Raw genomic sequence first — 17,727 nt, 5'->3', positions numbered from 1 at the left:
AGTGTGCTTAGGAGAACTAACACGTTGACACCTCACAGTAATCCTTGAGGCAGCTACAACCACAGTTCTCATTTTACAGATGAAGACACTGAGGCACAGAGAGCTTATGGAAGTTGTAGGGAGGTTGTTTAAGGTCACAGAGCCAAACAGTGGAGGAGCCAAGAATTGAACCTGGAGTCTAGTGTCTTATTGGCTTCTTGTTTCACACGTTGTGAGCCTACTTCTCAGAGAGGCCTCCTGACCACAACAGGACTATTTGTAAAACTGATATCCTGGAGGCCCTCTTGGTGGAGTCATACCCATCCCATTGACAAGGAGCTCTTAACCCGTGGCTCTTCTTCCTAACCTGGGGTGATTTTTTGCCTCCCCCTGCACAGGCTGGCCAGAGAGCCTGTCTGGGATGTCCTTGGCCAGGTAGACCATCGACTGTTGTCTTTGCTGGAACATGACTTGAGTGGAAATGTCAGTTTTAAAGACAGTCTTGGTACTGACATTGGGCTGATGCTGCAGAGCCACTGATATTCTGTCCTGTTTTCCAGGGAGAACCAGGAGAGAAAGGAGTCCCAGGCAAGGAGGCAAGTATCACACGCCCACTCAGCCCTTGGCAACCCTTTCCCACCAATGGGCAGTCTATGCAGGCCCAGGCCCTGGGCTTAGAAGGGCCCACACTTGCCTTAACACTGTCTACTTCACTGTTTTGAAATTCTTAATGCCTTTTGAACAACTGGCTCATGTTTTTTTGTTTGTTTGTTTGTTTTTTTTTTTTTTTTTTTGAGACGGAGTCTGGCTCTGTCACCCAGGCTGGAGTGCAGTGGCGCAATCTCGGCTCACTGCAAGCTCCGCCTCCCGGGTTCACACCATTCTCCTGCCTCAGCCTCTCCGAGTAGCTGGGACTACAGGCGCCCGCCACCACGCCCGGCTAATTTTTTTTGTATTTTACTAGAGACGGGGTTTCACCGTGGTCTCGATCTCCTGACCTCGTGATCCGCCCGCCTCGGCCTCCCAAAGTGCTGGAATTACAAGCGTGAGCCACCGCGCCCGGCCACAACTGGCTCATGTTTTAATTTTGCCCGGAGCCCCACAAATTATGTAGCTAGTGCAGGGGCACCGTCTTGATATGTCTGTTTCACTTGTTTATTCCTCAGCAGCCAAGATATCAACAAATCCTGTCAACTCTGACTTCAAATACCTGTAGGTTTTGTCCAGTTCTCTCTATCTCTGCCACTGGGACTCTAATATAATCTGTCACCTGCTCTCACTTGAACACTGCAGTGATCCCCTAACGGATCTCTCTTTGTCCAGCCTTGCCCCTCCACAGTCTTCCACCCAGAAGACAGAGGGTCTGCAGAGCATAAGCATATGGAGACGCTGCAGTGCAACCTGCAGCTCTGCCCTCCCCCTGCACTCTCCATGGAATCCAGGCTGCCACAGTCCCACCACTCCCCTCCTTCTCTAAGCTCCAGTCGCTGGCCTCTTAGCTCCTGAGACACACCAAGTTCTTTTCCGAGGGCTCTCTTTACCCATGCTTATTCCTACTCATCCTGAGGTCTCAGTTGAAATGTTGCCTTTGCCAACTTTCTTTGACACTGAAGCAAAGCAGACCCCCCACAATGCTTGGTTTTAGCACCCTGCTCTGTTCTGCTGTAGCCCAGGAGACCAGCACTGGCTAGATACCAAAAATATTTGATGAGAGATGAACAGAAGAATGATTGAATGCAGAGAAAGTAGGTCTATGGAAATTAGCTTCTCCGTTTCAAGCCCTGCATCCTCCCACTTGAATGAGGAAGATGCATTTTTACCCTGTGCCTTTGGGTCATGTTCTTAACTGGAGGGAGGTGGTCACTTCCTTGAAGCTGAATCAGATAGCTTCATATTTGGAAAGTGTTTACTTCTCACCCCAGCCATAGGGTGCCACTCACTGGGTGCATCATTCACTCGTTGCCCAAGCACTGTTTCCTCTGCTTCCTGGATTGAGGTAAAGAGGAAATACCCATAGTTCCCATTTCTGAGGGCTGTGTCAGCCCCATGTGCTTGTACTTGGGCTGCTGCCTACACAAGTTCTCTTTGGACTTCTCGAATAAATTCTAGGCTAAGCAGGCATCCTAAGTCTTCCAGATATGATCCAGATCTCCTCTTAGAATGGGAGCCTCCTGCTTCCCCATGCCCAATATGTCTCCACCTTCTCCCATCCAAGGCTTGGTCCTCACTCTTCCACCCACCTGGAATGCCTTTCCTGCCACCTTTTGTTGTTAAATTTTATCCAACTTTCAAGGCTGTGTGCTTCCCAACTTACAGATTCACCCAGGAATACCGAGGCAGCTTTTGGTAATTATGTTACAGAAATTAAATCAGTCTGCCTTGTGTTATAATCAACTCATACCCCCCTCCACCTCATGGACAGGTTGTGAACTCTGTGAGAATGAGGATCTCTGTCCTCTGCATAGGTCTCAGGGCTGAACATGGCACCTGCATGAAAGGGATGCAATGAATGTTTCTGAGGCTGAAATGGCCAGGCTCAGAAGAGCTCAAGAGTACTCTCTTTGACTTTCTTCTCTTCAATCAATGTAGAGTCTATCAACCAAGAGATGGGAAAAGAGCCCCTGGGCTGAATTTCCTTCCCCAATATCAAGCTCTGCTTTCCAAATGTGTGCTGTCTAAGAGGGAGGCAGACAAGCATACCTTGGTCATCCTATCTGGGGAGAAAGGAAGTTAGGTGTCAGCTGGCAGGAAAGTAACCCATGCGTGAGAATGGACACTGGCCAGAGGGATTAGTCAACGCTTTATAGAGGAGATGGCAGAGGAGCTGAGGGCAAAGAGGGAAGAAAGAGACATTCCAGGTGGAGACAATGACAGAAGCAGTGGGCACTGCGGGCTGTGTCCCTTGTTCCCTGATGTGACTGCCCTCCGGGAGGGGGTGGGGACTGTGGGAACATAGAAGAGGGCCACTTCTCCAAATGCTGGGTGATCGGGGGGGCTTCCTGAAGAGGAGACCTGCAGGCAAGGTGGGAAGCAGGTATCTGGACAGAGAGGTGGGGAGCATGCTGCAGGCACAGGGAAGACAAGGAACAGAGGCCATGAGACTGTAGAACTGTCTGTCCCCTGCACTAGAGCCATCCAGGGCAGTGACAGCCTGTTGAAGACAACAATTCATGCAGGGCCTCCTGGGCATGTTAAAGGGAGTGGGGTTTATCCCACAAGAGGTAGGGGAGGAATCTGGAGTGGCCAACCCAGGGCTGGTGCCATCAGTCAAAGGCAGACAGTGCCAGGAGGAAAGGAGAGAAGACACAGTGTGCCCCTGCCCCCCCACCATGTAGGCATAAATCAGAAAAGAGCCCTCGGGGGAGCTTGTCTCTTGAGGATCCCTTGTCCTCAGCATGCAGGACTGTGAAGAATATCCAGTGAGGCAAGGACACCAGTGCAGAGGGCCTGGGGTAATGACTGTCCTTTCCTTCTCCTTGCAGGGAGTCCCTGGGAAGCCTGGAGAGCCTGGATTCAAAGGAGAAAGGGTGAGTGGAGAGCACAGGCACCTTGAACACATCAAATGTAACCTTTGCACAGTGGCCACGGGATGTTGAGCCTGGCCTTTGTCCAAGGCAGTTAGTAAACACCTGCCTGGATCACGCCGCCTGTCGTGATTTTGTTCACTTTTTCCTGGATGATCACCAGCCCCACAAAGGGAGGTTCTTTTCCTCTCGGTATTGTTTGTACTTGATGTTATTATTATTTTTTTCCTTTTTTTCTTTTTGGTTATTAGTTTAAGGACTAAAATCATCATAATTAGAGATTCAAAGGCAAGCCTTGGGAGACATTGACAGATTTCTTTCTCCCCGTGTGCGAATGCCCGCCGAGACGGGCTCAGCTCCCGAAGTGCCAATTTGCCAGGAGCCAAATTTGTCGCTGGAGGTGACAAGGGAACAGATTTTCCCATAATGAATTGCCTTCGTGTTAGAAAGCCTTTCTTTACATTTCATTTCTCCAAAAAACAACGGGGAAAAGACTTTTTCTTCTTCTTTTTCTGCTGAAGAGCCTGTGGAAGGCGGACGTGTTCTCACACTCACGACTGCTGCTCCCTTTGGAGGCTTTATGCGTCTCGTTTGCCCACAATCCTGCGTTTGGTCAGCCTCACGCTGTCACACTGTTGCACGACACGGACACGGACGTCCCAGGCACCCCCAGCCCACCCCCGCTTGTTTTCTATGGTCCTGAAAAGAATTTATCTCGGCTTTCTTCGCAAGTGGGGTGGGTGGGGAGCCGGCTGGCTTCTCCCACAGCCAGAGGAGTGAGAAAAGTGGGGGCAGAGTCTCAGGGATTCTCCCCCCTGGATCTTCCTCCTGTCTCCTTCCCATGACTTTGATTCCTCTATCCCGTGGCTGTCGGTTCCTGAGCGATGGAGCCAGGGACATGAGGGACATGTGGCTGAGAAGGCGTTGATGATCCCCCCCGAGAATGCAACTCAGGAGCCCGTGGGAGCTATTGGCACAGGATATGGGCTTGAATTTTGGTTGGGAGCCAAGGAACTCAGGCCACCAATGGCATCTCTTCTTTAATACCTAATCGATACGCGGAGAGCTTGCCTTTACCATGTTAAGTGCTTTCATGGCACGTTGCCAGGGAGCCATTAGACTACCCTTTTCTTTGTACTCCTGGGAACATTTGAAATATGGGACAAGTCTTGTCACCACAAAGTGATTGTGAGACTTTTAATGAATAAAAAGTGCTGTACCATGCATGAGATAGGGCCTTGGCATCCAGGTGTACAAATATCAGGACTTTGCTAGACCTCTGAATTCAAGATCACTGACAGAGATTGCAACGTCCTGTGAAATGCTTCACGCTTGGAAAATTGAAGTGACTTCTTTGGACCTGGCTAAATTATTATTTTTGAATTCACTGATTTTGGGTTACTGTTGAAATATTAAAAGCAATACAGGTACATTGTTCAACAGTGAAAACTGCAGGACAAGTGAATGCAATGAAAATTATGTGCCCCTTCCATCTCACCCCTTAGCCCCATCCCCTCTCCAGGGTCTATCACAGTGCTTTGGCTTTTTATCTTTTCGGAGGGAGTCTGCGCACACAGAATTGTGTGTGGTGTGTGTTATAAATGTGCATTTACCTTGTATTTAACCCCCTCCCCACTCTGAGCATGTCATATGTTATCTGTTGTCTCACTCCTTGCATTTTTCATTTAAGTGCGTATGTTAGAGATGGTTTGGTGATTGCACCGTTTTCCTTTTCTGTGGCTCTGGTTCATGTTCTCAGCCATGCCACACATGTACAATTACCATCTGGTGTCTCTTCTTTTTCTCCCTGTGCCTCCCTTTCTCTGCTATATCCCAGCAATGGAGTTCCGTTATCTCTGAGGCCATTAATGTGGCTGCCGTATTTTCAGACCAACTAATCATTTGAACTTGCTGGTCAAACACACAGTAGCACATAACGGCAGAGGACTGGACTGCCCTGGGCTTGCCATAGTTCCCAAATCGTTGGTCCAGCACTTCCACCTCTGGGTCAGCTGTGGGGAGAGATGAGCCCTAGGCAGCGTTGAAGGCCATTGGATAATCCTCTGTGAACTCCCCAGAGCTGAGAGAAAGGAGAGGGAGATGACCTGGGAGGGAGACACCTCTGTTGAGAGAGGACCACTGTCTCTAGAGAGCAAAGCCGGGCCAGAAAGGGGTCGGCAGCTCCACCGTCAGTCTCGGTTGCCAGGGCCAGCCTTCTCCAGGCAGTCCGAGGAGCTGCACTCTTGGGATTGAGAATAGGATTGGAATTCTGCAATCAACATTCTTATACTGTTCTCTATAAACTCCCTGTGTGAACGTGGGCTGGTGGCTTTCTGTCTCTGGGCCCTGCATGTTTTCTTTTTCCTTTTGCTTTCTTTTTTAAAAAACGGATTCACTCTGTCACGCAGGCTGGAGTGCAGTGGCATGATCATAGCTCATTGCCGTCTCAAATTCCTGGCCTCAAGCTATCTTCCCACCTCAGCCTTCCAAGTAGCTGGGACTATAGCAAAAAATATTTTTGCTAATGATGGGGTCACAACATCTTGCCCAGGCTGCCCATATTTTCATTTGTACAATCAGGACAGTGCATGTGATGGATTCTGGGGCTCTTCTCACCCCAAGCCACACATGGGCCACCCAGGGCCAAGGTCTCCCTTTCAGTGACCTAAGAGGCAGACTGGGGGAACCCCTTTTGCAGCTGCATGGGGTACAGCTTCCAGCCCTGAGACACATGCTGATATGCTTCTCTCCTCCTTAGGGAGATCCTGGGATCAAAGGTGACAAAGGACCTCCTGGTGGAAAGGGCCAGCCCGGGGACCCTGGAATCCCAGGCCACAAAGGCCACACAGGCCTGATGGGTCCCCAAGGACCACCTGGGGAGAACGGACCAGCTGGACCCCCAGGGCCTCCAGGCCAACCGGGATTTCCAGGACTGAGGGTAAGGATGCTCATATGGCTTTGGACTCGGGGCTCCTCGGGGCCTAAGGGGGAGCCAGGGAAGTGTGTGCACTTCAGAGGCACCAGATTACAGATCCCAGTCTTCCAGTGACTGAAGGTGTGATCTGGGGCAGGCTACTTTTCCTCTCCGAATCTGCCGTTCCTTGTCTGCAAAAAGGGAAAACAAAATCCTCTTTTGATTTATGATGATCAAGTGAAATAATGTGCCTAGCTTAAGAAACGCTCAAAAATAGTCCCTCTTCTGTTCAACCCTCTTCCTCAGTGGTAATGAATCCTTAAGACTTCATTTCTTGGGCTGTAGAACTCTCCTGCGCAGGACCTTGTGCAAAAGGCAGTTGAGAAGACACCCAGCTCCCAGGGGTCTGAACTTCATTGTGGGATGGTTCACCATCCATTTTGATGCCTGGCTATGCCACTCTTGTATCTGCCGACATAGAGTACTCCTTCTTCCCCCTGCATCTCTCTTTTTCCAAAGCTGGGAACAAGGGCTTATTTAGAGTGTGTTTTTTTCTTTCTTTAAACAACCTTTATTCTAGTAGCAGCACTTTCATTTTACACAATCTCATGACACAGGCATACACGGGCTATAAAAAGATAAACGCAGAGCTCCCCTGGTGGAAGTCCATGTGACCACCCCTTCCTGCTCAGCAGCCCATATGGTCTTCTGGAGACCCTTGTATTTCTCAGAGCCCAGGTCTGGATGACCTCCATGTCCCTGCCACTTCTGATGCTCTGCAGTCGCGTCAGTTCCTGGTGGCTGTGGTCAGCCTGGGTTTCAGCTGCCCTGAAAGACGCCAGGCAACCAGAGCCTGTCTCTTGGCCAAGTCAGTTGAGAGGCTAGAACACTCAGCTGGCTTCCAAAGCCCTCCTGGAGCTTTGCCAAGTTCTGCCAGTCCTGCTGCTATGGGCAGTGATGAGAATTCTGGGACTAACATAAAAGATTCTTGGTCAGAATAAAAGAATAAGGAAATGGAATCTATCTCATGCCAGGTATGGGGCTACAGAGATGAGCACAGTAAGACCCCTGCCCTTGAGGGGTAGACAGTGCCCTGGAGCAGTCAGACAGGAAGGGACCAGCTCTGTACAGCATGAGGACAGCTCCTCTAAGTTCTTCTAAGAATCACATGCCACTGTGTGAGCTTGGAGATAACACTTGCTCCTCTGGTTGTCAAACTCATCAGTTTCTGTGGACCAAGCACCAGGACTTGGTGAGAAAGTTGTTTGGAGCCACAGTGGACCTAAGCAGGGAAAAGCAGACCATGGGAACCAGAGTGGCCAAGTAGCCAGGCAGGGGAAATCCACACGAGTTCACATAGAAGGCAGCCTGTAGGCTATGTCCGAAAGGTGGACACACTTTGGCAGCAGAGATTAGGGGCCAGATCACCCAGGTCCACTGCTAAGAAGGGAATATGAGTGGAATCAACGGGCACAGTGGCTTGAGCAGGAAGGAAATCCCGTGAATAAGCTAGAAGGGTATGGAAGGAAGGGCAGCAGTGGCTCAGAGAGCCCAGAGTCCGGGTTGCTTTGTAAAATGGGATGATGCTGCCTGCATAACAGAGAAGGGAGGAAGGGATTAGAGATGTGGAAAAGATTGGGCTAGGAACATGTGCTTCCCTGTGTGGGTATATACCACCTACGAACTTCCTGGTTTCCCGAGTCCTCAGGGTTCTTAGGTGGCAGAAGTTACCGGGAAGATGAATGACTCCACCTTCCCTTCCTCCTAGGGGGAGTCTCCATCCATGGAAATGCTGCGTCGGCTTATTCAAGAAGAGTTGGGGAAGCAGCTTGAAAGTGAGTATCTGGACTGTGTTACAGTCTTGCAGAGAAGAGCCCAGGAAGCAGTCCTTTCATCCAGCCTTGAATACTTTTGCATCCTGGAATAAGAAAAGCACTTGACTGGCAGCTCAAGTGTAGACTGTCAGGGTTGGGGAACGCCCTGAAGACTGTTCTGTCCTTTATCTGACACATACTTTCTCTAGGACTAGTCCTTCAGCTTTCACTTGGTTACCTCTAGTGAAGGAGAGCTCACTATCTACAGAAACAGCTCTGCTGTGATCAATCATTTATTCTGTGCATTGAGCCATTGAACTAGTCTGTAAAGAATTTTGGTTATTTACTGCCGTGAGCCTCATGAAACTCATAGTCCAGAGGAGGTAGATAAACAAATAGATAAGACGATTTTTAGTAAAGTCAGTAGAAGTTCTTAAATTTTATTTGTCACAGCAGGCATTAAAAGAGGACAGATGAACGTACCTAAGATAGTTCAGAGGCCAGGAAGTGGATTAATGAAGGCTTCCTGGAGGAGGGGCCACGTGAGCTACAAGTTGAAAGATGCAATGTGACCCCAGGTCTATGGAGCAACACGTGTAAAGGCCCTGAGCAGGGCAGGCGGGCCTAGTGCTTTCAAGGAACTAAAATCCTTTCAGTCATGTTGCATTGACTCATTGGTGAGTCCCCAGGTCTAGAATGTGCCTGTGCGTAGCAGATGCTTAGGGAGGGAGGAAGGTAGGAGGATAGTAGTAATCATGCCAGCATGTTGGTGTTTGCCAAGATCAGGTGAAGTTCTTAGCACTTGCAAGTGTTAACCCAAAGCAGCCTCCAAACAATCTCATGAGGCTCATGTAATTATTGTAAGAATTGTTAGAAGCAGAATTATGAGGGGCTAAGTAACTTAAGGTTGATGAGCTGGGAAGATCTGGCCAGGATTTGCACCCAGGCAGCCTCGCTGAAGGTTCTGTGCTCTTCATCGCCAAGCTCTCTTGAACAACAGCCTTTCCCCTTCCCTCTGCAATGGGAAGAAAGTCACACAAGATCTTGTTGCAGCAAAGAAGAAATCCATAACTACTTTCCAGGAGCACAAGGACAAAAGGGGAGGGCACGTTTATTCACATGATCATGTCTCAGTTATCTTGCACCTCCCATCGCGAGATTCTGTGCTGGGAGCAAGGACACAGCTGTAAACAAGACGGCCCTCCTTCCTGTCCTCTTGGAGTGTCCAGGGGAACATGGTCCACTTCCATACAGGAAAAAGAACATGGTCTTTTTCCTGTATGGAAATGAGGGCAAAGGACTGTTTTCTGGAGTACACGTCAAGGAGTGGGTTTTGGGTGGGAGGAGGAGGCGATGAGAGGAGGGAAATAAGGACCAAATTGGTGAGCATCATGGGTGGGTGGTGTTCTGAGGTCTCATGTGTGTAGATCTCTGAGTTCTACCTTCCGAATGTTGGATTCATCAGCGACAGAAATGGCCTTTGCTTTTGGGGGATCTCTAGCCCAAGAGCAGAGACAAGACCTATTTCAAAATGGTTTGGATAGTGAATCTGCTGGGCTGAGTCCTTTCTTCCAAACAGGTCTTTGAGGAAGGAGCATCCACCCCACTTTAAAGATGAGAAAATCAAGGCTCAGAAAAGTTGAGCAATTTGTCAGGGTCACAGAAGCCGACTACCTGTCCTCCTGCCACCTTGTGAGAGAAGTAGTAGGAGGGAGACACTCTGGGAAGTGATCAGCCAGGCAGTCAGAAGAGCCTGACTCTACCTTGGTTTCCCTATCAAATTCTGGGGGCCTTGGGTAGCCTCCCAGCCTCTGGTCTTGGTCACACTGTCTGCAAAATCGCAGTTTGGGCCTGATTACCTATGACTGCATGGCAAACAAAGACTGCCCTTGGTGGCCACCAGATGGGCATATATCCCCTGTCCCATTGAAAGGCTGCCAGACCAGCACTGGTCCTCTGGGTTTCTAAATCAGTTCTGTCATATTAACATTTTAGATGTATAGGATCTCCAGTGACCATCATGTCCAGCCCTTTAGCTTATAGATGAGGACTTTGACATTAGAGAGGAAAAATGACCAACATAGCTTTGTGTAAGCCACTTACTTTCTCCACCCCAGCAGCAGTTTCCCCAACTGACCATTGCAATTGCTACTGCTGCTACTGCTGTCCATGCTACTATGGCTTCTGTCATTCTGCCCCTGGGGTAGCAGCCAGCATCTCCTGAGAACTTAGCAAGTGCCAGGCACTATTCCACATGCATCATCTCACTTACTCCATCCTCATTCCAGCCCAGTGGGGTAGGTGCTGTTTCTTTGTCTCCCTTGCATAGAAAGGGACACCAAGGCTGAGAGTGGTCCAGTAGCTTGCTCAAGGCCACCTGGCTGACCGTGGCTGTCCTGGAATCCCAGCCTAGGCAGACCTGCTCCAGGGGCAGCGATGGTCACTACTGATTAAGTCACCCTATGGCCAGCCACAATCAGAAGGTGCCCATACAAATGCTGCACATGTGCCATGTGACGTGTCGTTGATGTTGTTCCCGCAGCTATTATTGGCCCCTTGGTTCTGAGTTGGCAGTGAGTAGCCATCCTGTCCTGTGCCCACTATCCGTTCTTCATGAAATGCCTCTCTTTTTCTACTTCACAGCCAAACTCGCCTACCTCCTGGCCCAGATGCCCCCAGCGCACATGAAGTCATCTCAAGGCAGACCTGGGCCCCCAGGGCCCCCTGGAAAAGATGGGCTTCCAGGCCGGGCCGGCCCCATGGGGGAGCCAGGTCGTCCTGGGCAGGGGGGTCTGGAAGGACCCTCTGGACCCATAGGTCCCAAAGGTGAGTGAAGACCTGGAGGAGATATGCTCCATGTACTCCTGGAGGGCGGAGAAGTAACAGGGCTGGGAGGTGGCACTGCATGCATTATTCATGCCACTCTCATTCCCTGTAGCTTGGTAACACCCAGAGTTTTGGCATCATATAATTTTATCATATGCATAAGAGGCTTTCATACTTGACATTTTTACAAAATTATGCTTCTGCTAGGAAGATTGAATCAGTTCCCTCCTACTTTCTTGTTCTCTCTCCATCTCCGCTGCTCAAGTTTCAGGGAGGTAAACAACATGCCTCCTTTTTTCCCCTACCGAGTTTAGCACTGAGGAATAAGACATTTAATCTCAATGGAGATTAAATGCCAGCCGTAAAATTGGAACAAAACAGCTGTTAACTGCCCAGGTCTCAAGGCAGTGACTTATCAGGACATCAGAGCTGCAGCCAACAGAAGGTCTCTCCTTCAAAGGGCGGAGGCTGTACAATTTAACTCATCACACAGTGGCAAACAGGTCAGAACACTTACTCTCTCTGCAGGAAGACAGATGTGAAAGAGAGAGAGGAAGGATTAAAAAATAAATTCAAAAACTTTTTTTTTAAACAAATAGAAGGTTTTTTTTTTTTTTTTTAAATATTTACTTCAAGTTCTGGGATACATGTGCTGAACGTGCAGGTTTGATATGTAGGTTTGATATGTGCCATGGTGGTTTGCTGCACCTATCAAACCATCATATAGGTTTAAAGCCCCACATGCACTAGGTATTTGTCCTAATGCTCACCCTCCCCTTGACCCCCACCCCCCGACAGGCCCCGGTGTGTGATGTTCCCCTCCCTGTGTCCATGTGTTCTCATTGTTCAGCTCCCACTTATGAGTGAGAACATGCGGTGTTTGGTTTCCTGTTCCTGTGTTAGTTTGCTGAGAATCATGGCTTCCAGCTTCATCCATGTTCCTGCAAAGGACATGAACTCATTCTTTTTTATGGCTGTATAGTATTCCATGATGTATATGTGCCACGTTTTCTTAATCCAGTCTATCATTGATGGGCCTTTGGGTTGGTTCCAAGTCTTTGCTATTGTAAATACTGCTGTAGTAAACATACATGTGCATGTCTCTTTATAGTAGAATGATTTATAAATGTTTGAAAAATATTTTATCTATTTTTTTAAGCTTGCCCACTTTCAAATAGCTTATACAATTAATAATAATTTTTGAATAAGGCAATTTCAAGTAAAGATAAAAGACAGGAGAGCAGCCTCATAATTCACTCCTGTCTGATTAGGAATAAGCATGGGGCAGGGAAAGGAGCATGTGGTGTCATTTTAGCTGCTCTGGAGTGACTTGGAGTTAGGGAGATGAATACCTCTAACATTGTCCTCTTTTGATCTCCCATTTTCTTACTAATTCTTAATTTGCTTGTCCATTTCCTGTAATGTTTCTCTTACTTGAAAGGCTTTTTGTTAAATTTGTATATTCTAGTCCTACTGATATGATTTCATAAAACAAAATATATAAAATAAATGTCAATAAGAAAGCATAAAACAGAGAACATCAGATTGTGGCAGAATACTGACCAAACATAATTGTTATAACAATAAAAATGAATGGTCTGAAGTCCCTGTGAACCAGCAGAATTTCAATTGGGGTTACAAGAGAAAATATACTGCATGCAGCAGATATTCTAGAAACAATATGGGAAAACAAGTGATTGATTTAGAAAACAAGGGTGAGAGACAGTTTAATCCAATCTCCACCATGTTCATTCAAATATGATCTCAAGTGTCCTCCCAGGGGAAATGGATCACTCTCTCCTCTGCATGTCTCTAGTGTTTTTTGAAATTCCTATGATGGTACTTATCGCATTCTGTTTCATACTAGAATGTTCTTCATGCCCTATTTGATTTCTCTTATTAAATTTCAAGCTTCTTGAGAGTAGAGCTGTGTCTTACTGATCACTGCGCATGCCCATGTGCATGTTGAATTGGTTATATACCATCCAGTTTCTTCTTGATAAAGGTTCAGGTACAATGCTTTGAAAACACAGGAAGCATAGACATGTAAGAGGAGATGCATGCGGACTTCTGTGTGTATGGCATATGAGAGAGTGTGTAGGTGTGTACATTTGTCTGAATGAGTCAGTATGTGTATATGAGTGTATGTATACAGTTGTTAATATGGTTTGAATATATATATATGTCTGTATGGAATTGGGTAGATGTCTGCTTGAGCAAATGTTCATATGTAAATATGTGTTTAGGAGGGAGTGCTTGTTTATTTTCGTGATTCCATGTGCATATTTCTGAATGTGAGTGTGTGCTGGAGTGTGTGTGTGAATGAGTGTGTGAATGGGAATTGGGGTACTCTGCGGCATGAGTGTGTGTGCACAGGGTGGTTTAGACCGGAACACCGCAGCAGCCCAGTGTTGCACCTGCACATCCTGCAAGGTGGGACGCCCAGTTTCTGTCCTCCCCGTGGGTCTCCACCATCAAAAGTGCATGTTTTTCCTCCTAGGTGAGCGAGGAGCCAAAGGTGACCCAGGTGCACCTGGAGTTGGCCTCCGAGGCGAGATGGGACCCCCTGGAATCCCAGGTATGACTCATTCTGGAGTCTCAGGGGTAGGGTGTGAGCTACCCTGGAGACCCAGCACCCCTGCCCGTGGCCCCACAGGACTCAGCAGTGAGTGGAGAGGAGGGCTTAGACTCTACAGATGACGAGGAGACAGAGATCACTCACTTGGTTTCATTAAATATTTCTAAAATACGACCTTCTTGACTTAATAAGAAAACTGTAGTGTATTCTATGAATTGTTGAAGTGTATCCCGCAAATTTAAAATTTCATGAAATGGTCCTGGAGAAAAAAAAAAAAAAAACTGACTTGGGCTAAATCAGGAACTGCTGAGGACTGTGTTTCTCTTTCAGACATTTCTGGTGCACATTCACTATCATAAGTGCTAAGGACTCTCGCATTAAAAAATGTGTCTGTTTTGTTTAACCTAGCACTTTCGAAATTCACTTGAAAGAGAAGGCCTTTTTCTTTCACTATGCAGTTGTTAATATCCCTTTAGTAATTCTCGGAATATGTTTTGGGGAATGCTCACCCAGTGGTAGGGTGGTTAGCTGTCCCAGGGCTGAGGACGTTTTTGGGACCTGGGAATTTCAGTTTTAAAGCCAAGACATGACTTGAGAAAACTGGGGCAAGTTGGTCATGCTACCCAGTAGCCATGTTGGCAGATCTCTACAATGCAGTAATAATCACATTCCAAAATTAGGTGTATAGGTAGAAGGTAGAAGAAATTTGACTGTTGAGCCTTCTATTTTTTATTTAACTTTAATTTCTGTGTTTGCCTGAGGTCATATCTGAATATTGATCTTATAGAGAATTTCAATTTTAGTATTTATACCTTCATGATTTTCCAAATTTTCTAAAGTGGATATTTATTATTATTTTCCTTAGAGAAGATAATTAGAAATTCATTATAAATATTTATTTTTATGGCTCACCTATTTTCAAATAGCTTATAATATTAAGAATAACTTTTACAAGAAGGCAATTTCAAATAAAGAGTAAATGGCAGAATAGAAACCATTTAAAAGGAGGAAGTAACTGTACCAATATGGAAGTGAAATAATTATCACATTTCAGTGGCTCTTAGCCCAAGGAATGAATAACACTGAGGCCTCAAAACTTGATCCAGGCAGGATTATAGATTAAATAGCTATTACCACAGCATTAATAGAATTAATGAAATATCTACAGATCTTTTTAAGTAAAAAGTTTACTTTGTGTTTATTTTATACGATATTTTCTGATAAGACGACTACTAAGACTTAAGAAGGGATGTCACTACTGGGGTTAACCACCAGACTTAGCACTGACCTTCCAAGTTGCCAAAGCTAAGAAGAAAGATAGGTTGATTATATATGATGTTATGATGCTTACTAAGTGAAGGAATAGAAGTTTGTCTATACGCAATATTTTCTGGGTCTCAATTTTGGACTATTTTTAAGTGTCACTTACTCGCATCCTAGATGTTGTCTTTGGCCATGATTTTACAGAAGAGCTTAATGTAATCCAAATATGTGGTTCAAATGTAATGTGTAGATAAAGCTGAGAAAATACAGATTTGGGACAAGTTGGATGTTGAACAATGGAATGTCACCAGGTGTCTCTAAGGTCATGTGAATTGGGGCTGAGGGTTAATGATCAGGACTTGGTGTCTACTCTCCATTCAGACACGTTCCCTAGACCCATGTAAGAATTCAGAAGGCCAGGTCTCTCATCTGACTCTTCAGTGGAGAACATATACCCTACCTGGTCTCAATCTACCCTAGTTTCTTTCTCTCCAGTGGTACCTGGATTACTATCCCAGTTCAAATAGTTAAAGCAACCCCTTCTTCTACATATTGAGGTGCTCCTGCTACCTGGTGTTTATGTGGACCACTCTAGTTGCTCAGAGCTCCCAGACCATGGGGATGTTCTGTCTGAGGACGTTTCAGGTCCTGAGTTCATAGTGAATGGAAGCTGTGAGATCAGGGCCCATCCCCTCCCAGAAGGATCTTGAACCACCTTCTGTTTCTTTTGCTCCTTGGGCCAGGTCAACCCGGGGAACCTGGCTATGCTAAAGATGGACTTCCTGGGATCCCTGGCCCTCAAGGGGAGACAGGACCAGCTGGACATCCTGGCCCCCCAGGACCTCCCGGTCCCCCAGGCCAATGTGACCCTTCCCAGTGTGCCTACTTCGCCAGCCTTGCTGCCCGGCCGGGTAACGTGAAGGGTCCCTAGAGGACTCTGGAAAGCCAGAAGACTGCAGTGGATTTCTGAAACTTGAACTCAGAGCCCAATGGGAAGCCAGAGGTCTTGAAAGACTTCAGCCATGTGTTCCTTTTTTTTTCTTTCTTTCTTTTATCGTTTGCTTTTTGTTTTATTTTCTTGAGAGACCTCAAAATTATTAAATCCAACAGACGCTGCCGGTCGGTCAGATTATTATTAATATTATTGTTGTTGTTAATTGTTATTATTATTTCATATGCTGATGCTCTGTGAGTTCTTTTCCACTCCTTTAAAGTTGGGAAAACTTGATTCGTGGGGCAGGAGATTGTTTCTTCATTCTTCTGACAGCCCCCATCTAACGTGTAACTGCCCATTTTAAGGAAATTCTTGGTGCTACAAAACCCTGACCAGACACTTGGCAAATTTACGTCTTTCTTCAAAAGAAAAACTTTAAGAAAATGAGCCAATGGGCTTCATTCTCCGTCGTGCCCAGAGATCACCCAGGGAGAAATAATACACACATCACCACTGTCCAGAGAGAGTAAAGAAGCAGGAAGAGAAAGAATTTGCAACTATGAGGAATGTTCCCACCTCCCGATGGGACGTGCATTTGGAGAACACAGAATCAGCCCTCAGGGTGCACTCCAGCCACCTCAGTGCTCCAAGCTCACAGAAGTGAAATAATGTCTGTGGGCTGGCAATGGCTTTGTGGGATTTTATGTCTTGGCCAAAGATGGGAAAACCCATGTTGAAGAGGCAGGCCTTGAGTGTTAATTTGTCTTCTAAACTGTGGGTAAGGCCCCTTCGAGTTCCTCTTGTTGGTTTCAATTATATTAATTATAAAACAAGTGGATGTGGTGACCATCCACTTGTGTTTCCCTAATGGTGGGCAGTTGGCCAGGGCACTGACCAGAGCTGGGAAATTTGTATCTCCAGGGCGGCTCTGTCTCTGAAATAAATGGCATCAAGTGCATGTGTGTATGTGACATGCCCTGCCTGAACAGGTGCTAATAAATCCAAGTTTCCTTCTCCTGACTTCCTCTTGATGATTGATTTCTTATATTCAACGTCCACCTGAATGTGAACTCCTCAAGCACTGGGCTGTATCTTTTTCTTCTGAGAACCGTAGCAGAGTCCACATGTTCAGCCCACCTGGTGAATGAACGAGGGAGTGAATGTGTATGCCTGACTGGGCTAGTCCGGGGCCGTTCATTAGCCTCCCTTCATATGGAAGCAGACATTTAGATGTGCACATTTATGCGGGATCACAGTAGGGAGGGAGTGAAGCAAGTTGGAAAGTTTTAGCAGAATCTGTCCTGTTAAACTGCATCTAGAGGCCAAATGATTCACCAGTGGTCTAAAAGATGTACTCTTCCTGCATTTGTTCTTGACTGACAGATTGACTGATGGACCGATTGATCGATCCATTGATTGATTCATCCATCCATTCATTTGTCCATTCACCCAAGCCGTTAGCCACTTACAGACTAATGCAGTAGATGTTTATCAAGAACTTCCTTTGTGTGATCCCCTGTTCTGGATGCCTCTAATTGATTTAGAAACTGGGAACATAAACATTCGAGAGGTTTGATGTTTCCATGGGTAAAGAAGTATTATTGCAATGATTTAAAAATGAAATCTGATACCTATTCCTTGTGTTCAGTCAGCTGGTGCTGATTCTGGGGCTGGATGAGTGTCAGGGGTCCAAAAGAAGCCATTCCTGTCGGTGCAGAACGAGACAGCCTCCCTCTCATTCTCTTTTTCACGTTTACCATTTCAGTTGGTTTTCACAACCATTGAAGATGCAGGGGTATTACTCTAATACCCTTTTTCATTTGAAGAAACTATCTCAGGGACCTCAGAAATACTCTCATCCAGTGACTTTTAACATTTTTTGACCATGACCCACA

At 46.6% G+C, this 17,727-nt stretch overlaps 1 protein-coding gene across 1 annotated transcript in view; it reads left to right on the top strand.

Annotated features, from left to right (window-relative positions):
* Positions 1 to 16,846, top strand: part of COL22A1 (collagen type XXII alpha 1 chain) — a 297,857-nt gene extending 281,011 nt beyond the window's left edge. Inside the window, exons 52-58 of the mRNA XM_032760938.2 lie at positions 540 to 575; positions 3,462 to 3,506; positions 6,262 to 6,441; positions 8,186 to 8,252; positions 10,875 to 11,057; positions 13,558 to 13,635; positions 15,642 to 16,846. Of these exons, the coding sequence (XP_032616829.1) occupies positions 540 to 575; positions 3,462 to 3,506; positions 6,262 to 6,441; positions 8,186 to 8,252; positions 10,875 to 11,057; positions 13,558 to 13,635; positions 15,642 to 15,829 (777 nt within the window). The 3' untranslated portion in view covers positions 15,830 to 16,846. The remainder of the gene's footprint in view (positions 1 to 539; positions 576 to 3,461; positions 3,507 to 6,261; positions 6,442 to 8,185; positions 8,253 to 10,874; positions 11,058 to 13,557; positions 13,636 to 15,641) is intronic.
* Positions 16,847 to 17,727: the final 881 nt, after the last annotated feature.

This window comes from Hylobates moloch, unplaced genomic scaffold (assembly GCF_009828535.3).
Source record: "Hylobates moloch isolate HMO894 unplaced genomic scaffold, HMol_V3 SCAFFOLD_9, whole genome shotgun sequence".
In the NCBI taxonomy this organism is placed as follows: domain Eukaryota; kingdom Metazoa; phylum Chordata; class Mammalia; order Primates; family Hylobatidae; genus Hylobates; species Hylobates moloch.
This window is presented reverse-complemented; position numbering and strand designations above follow the sequence as displayed.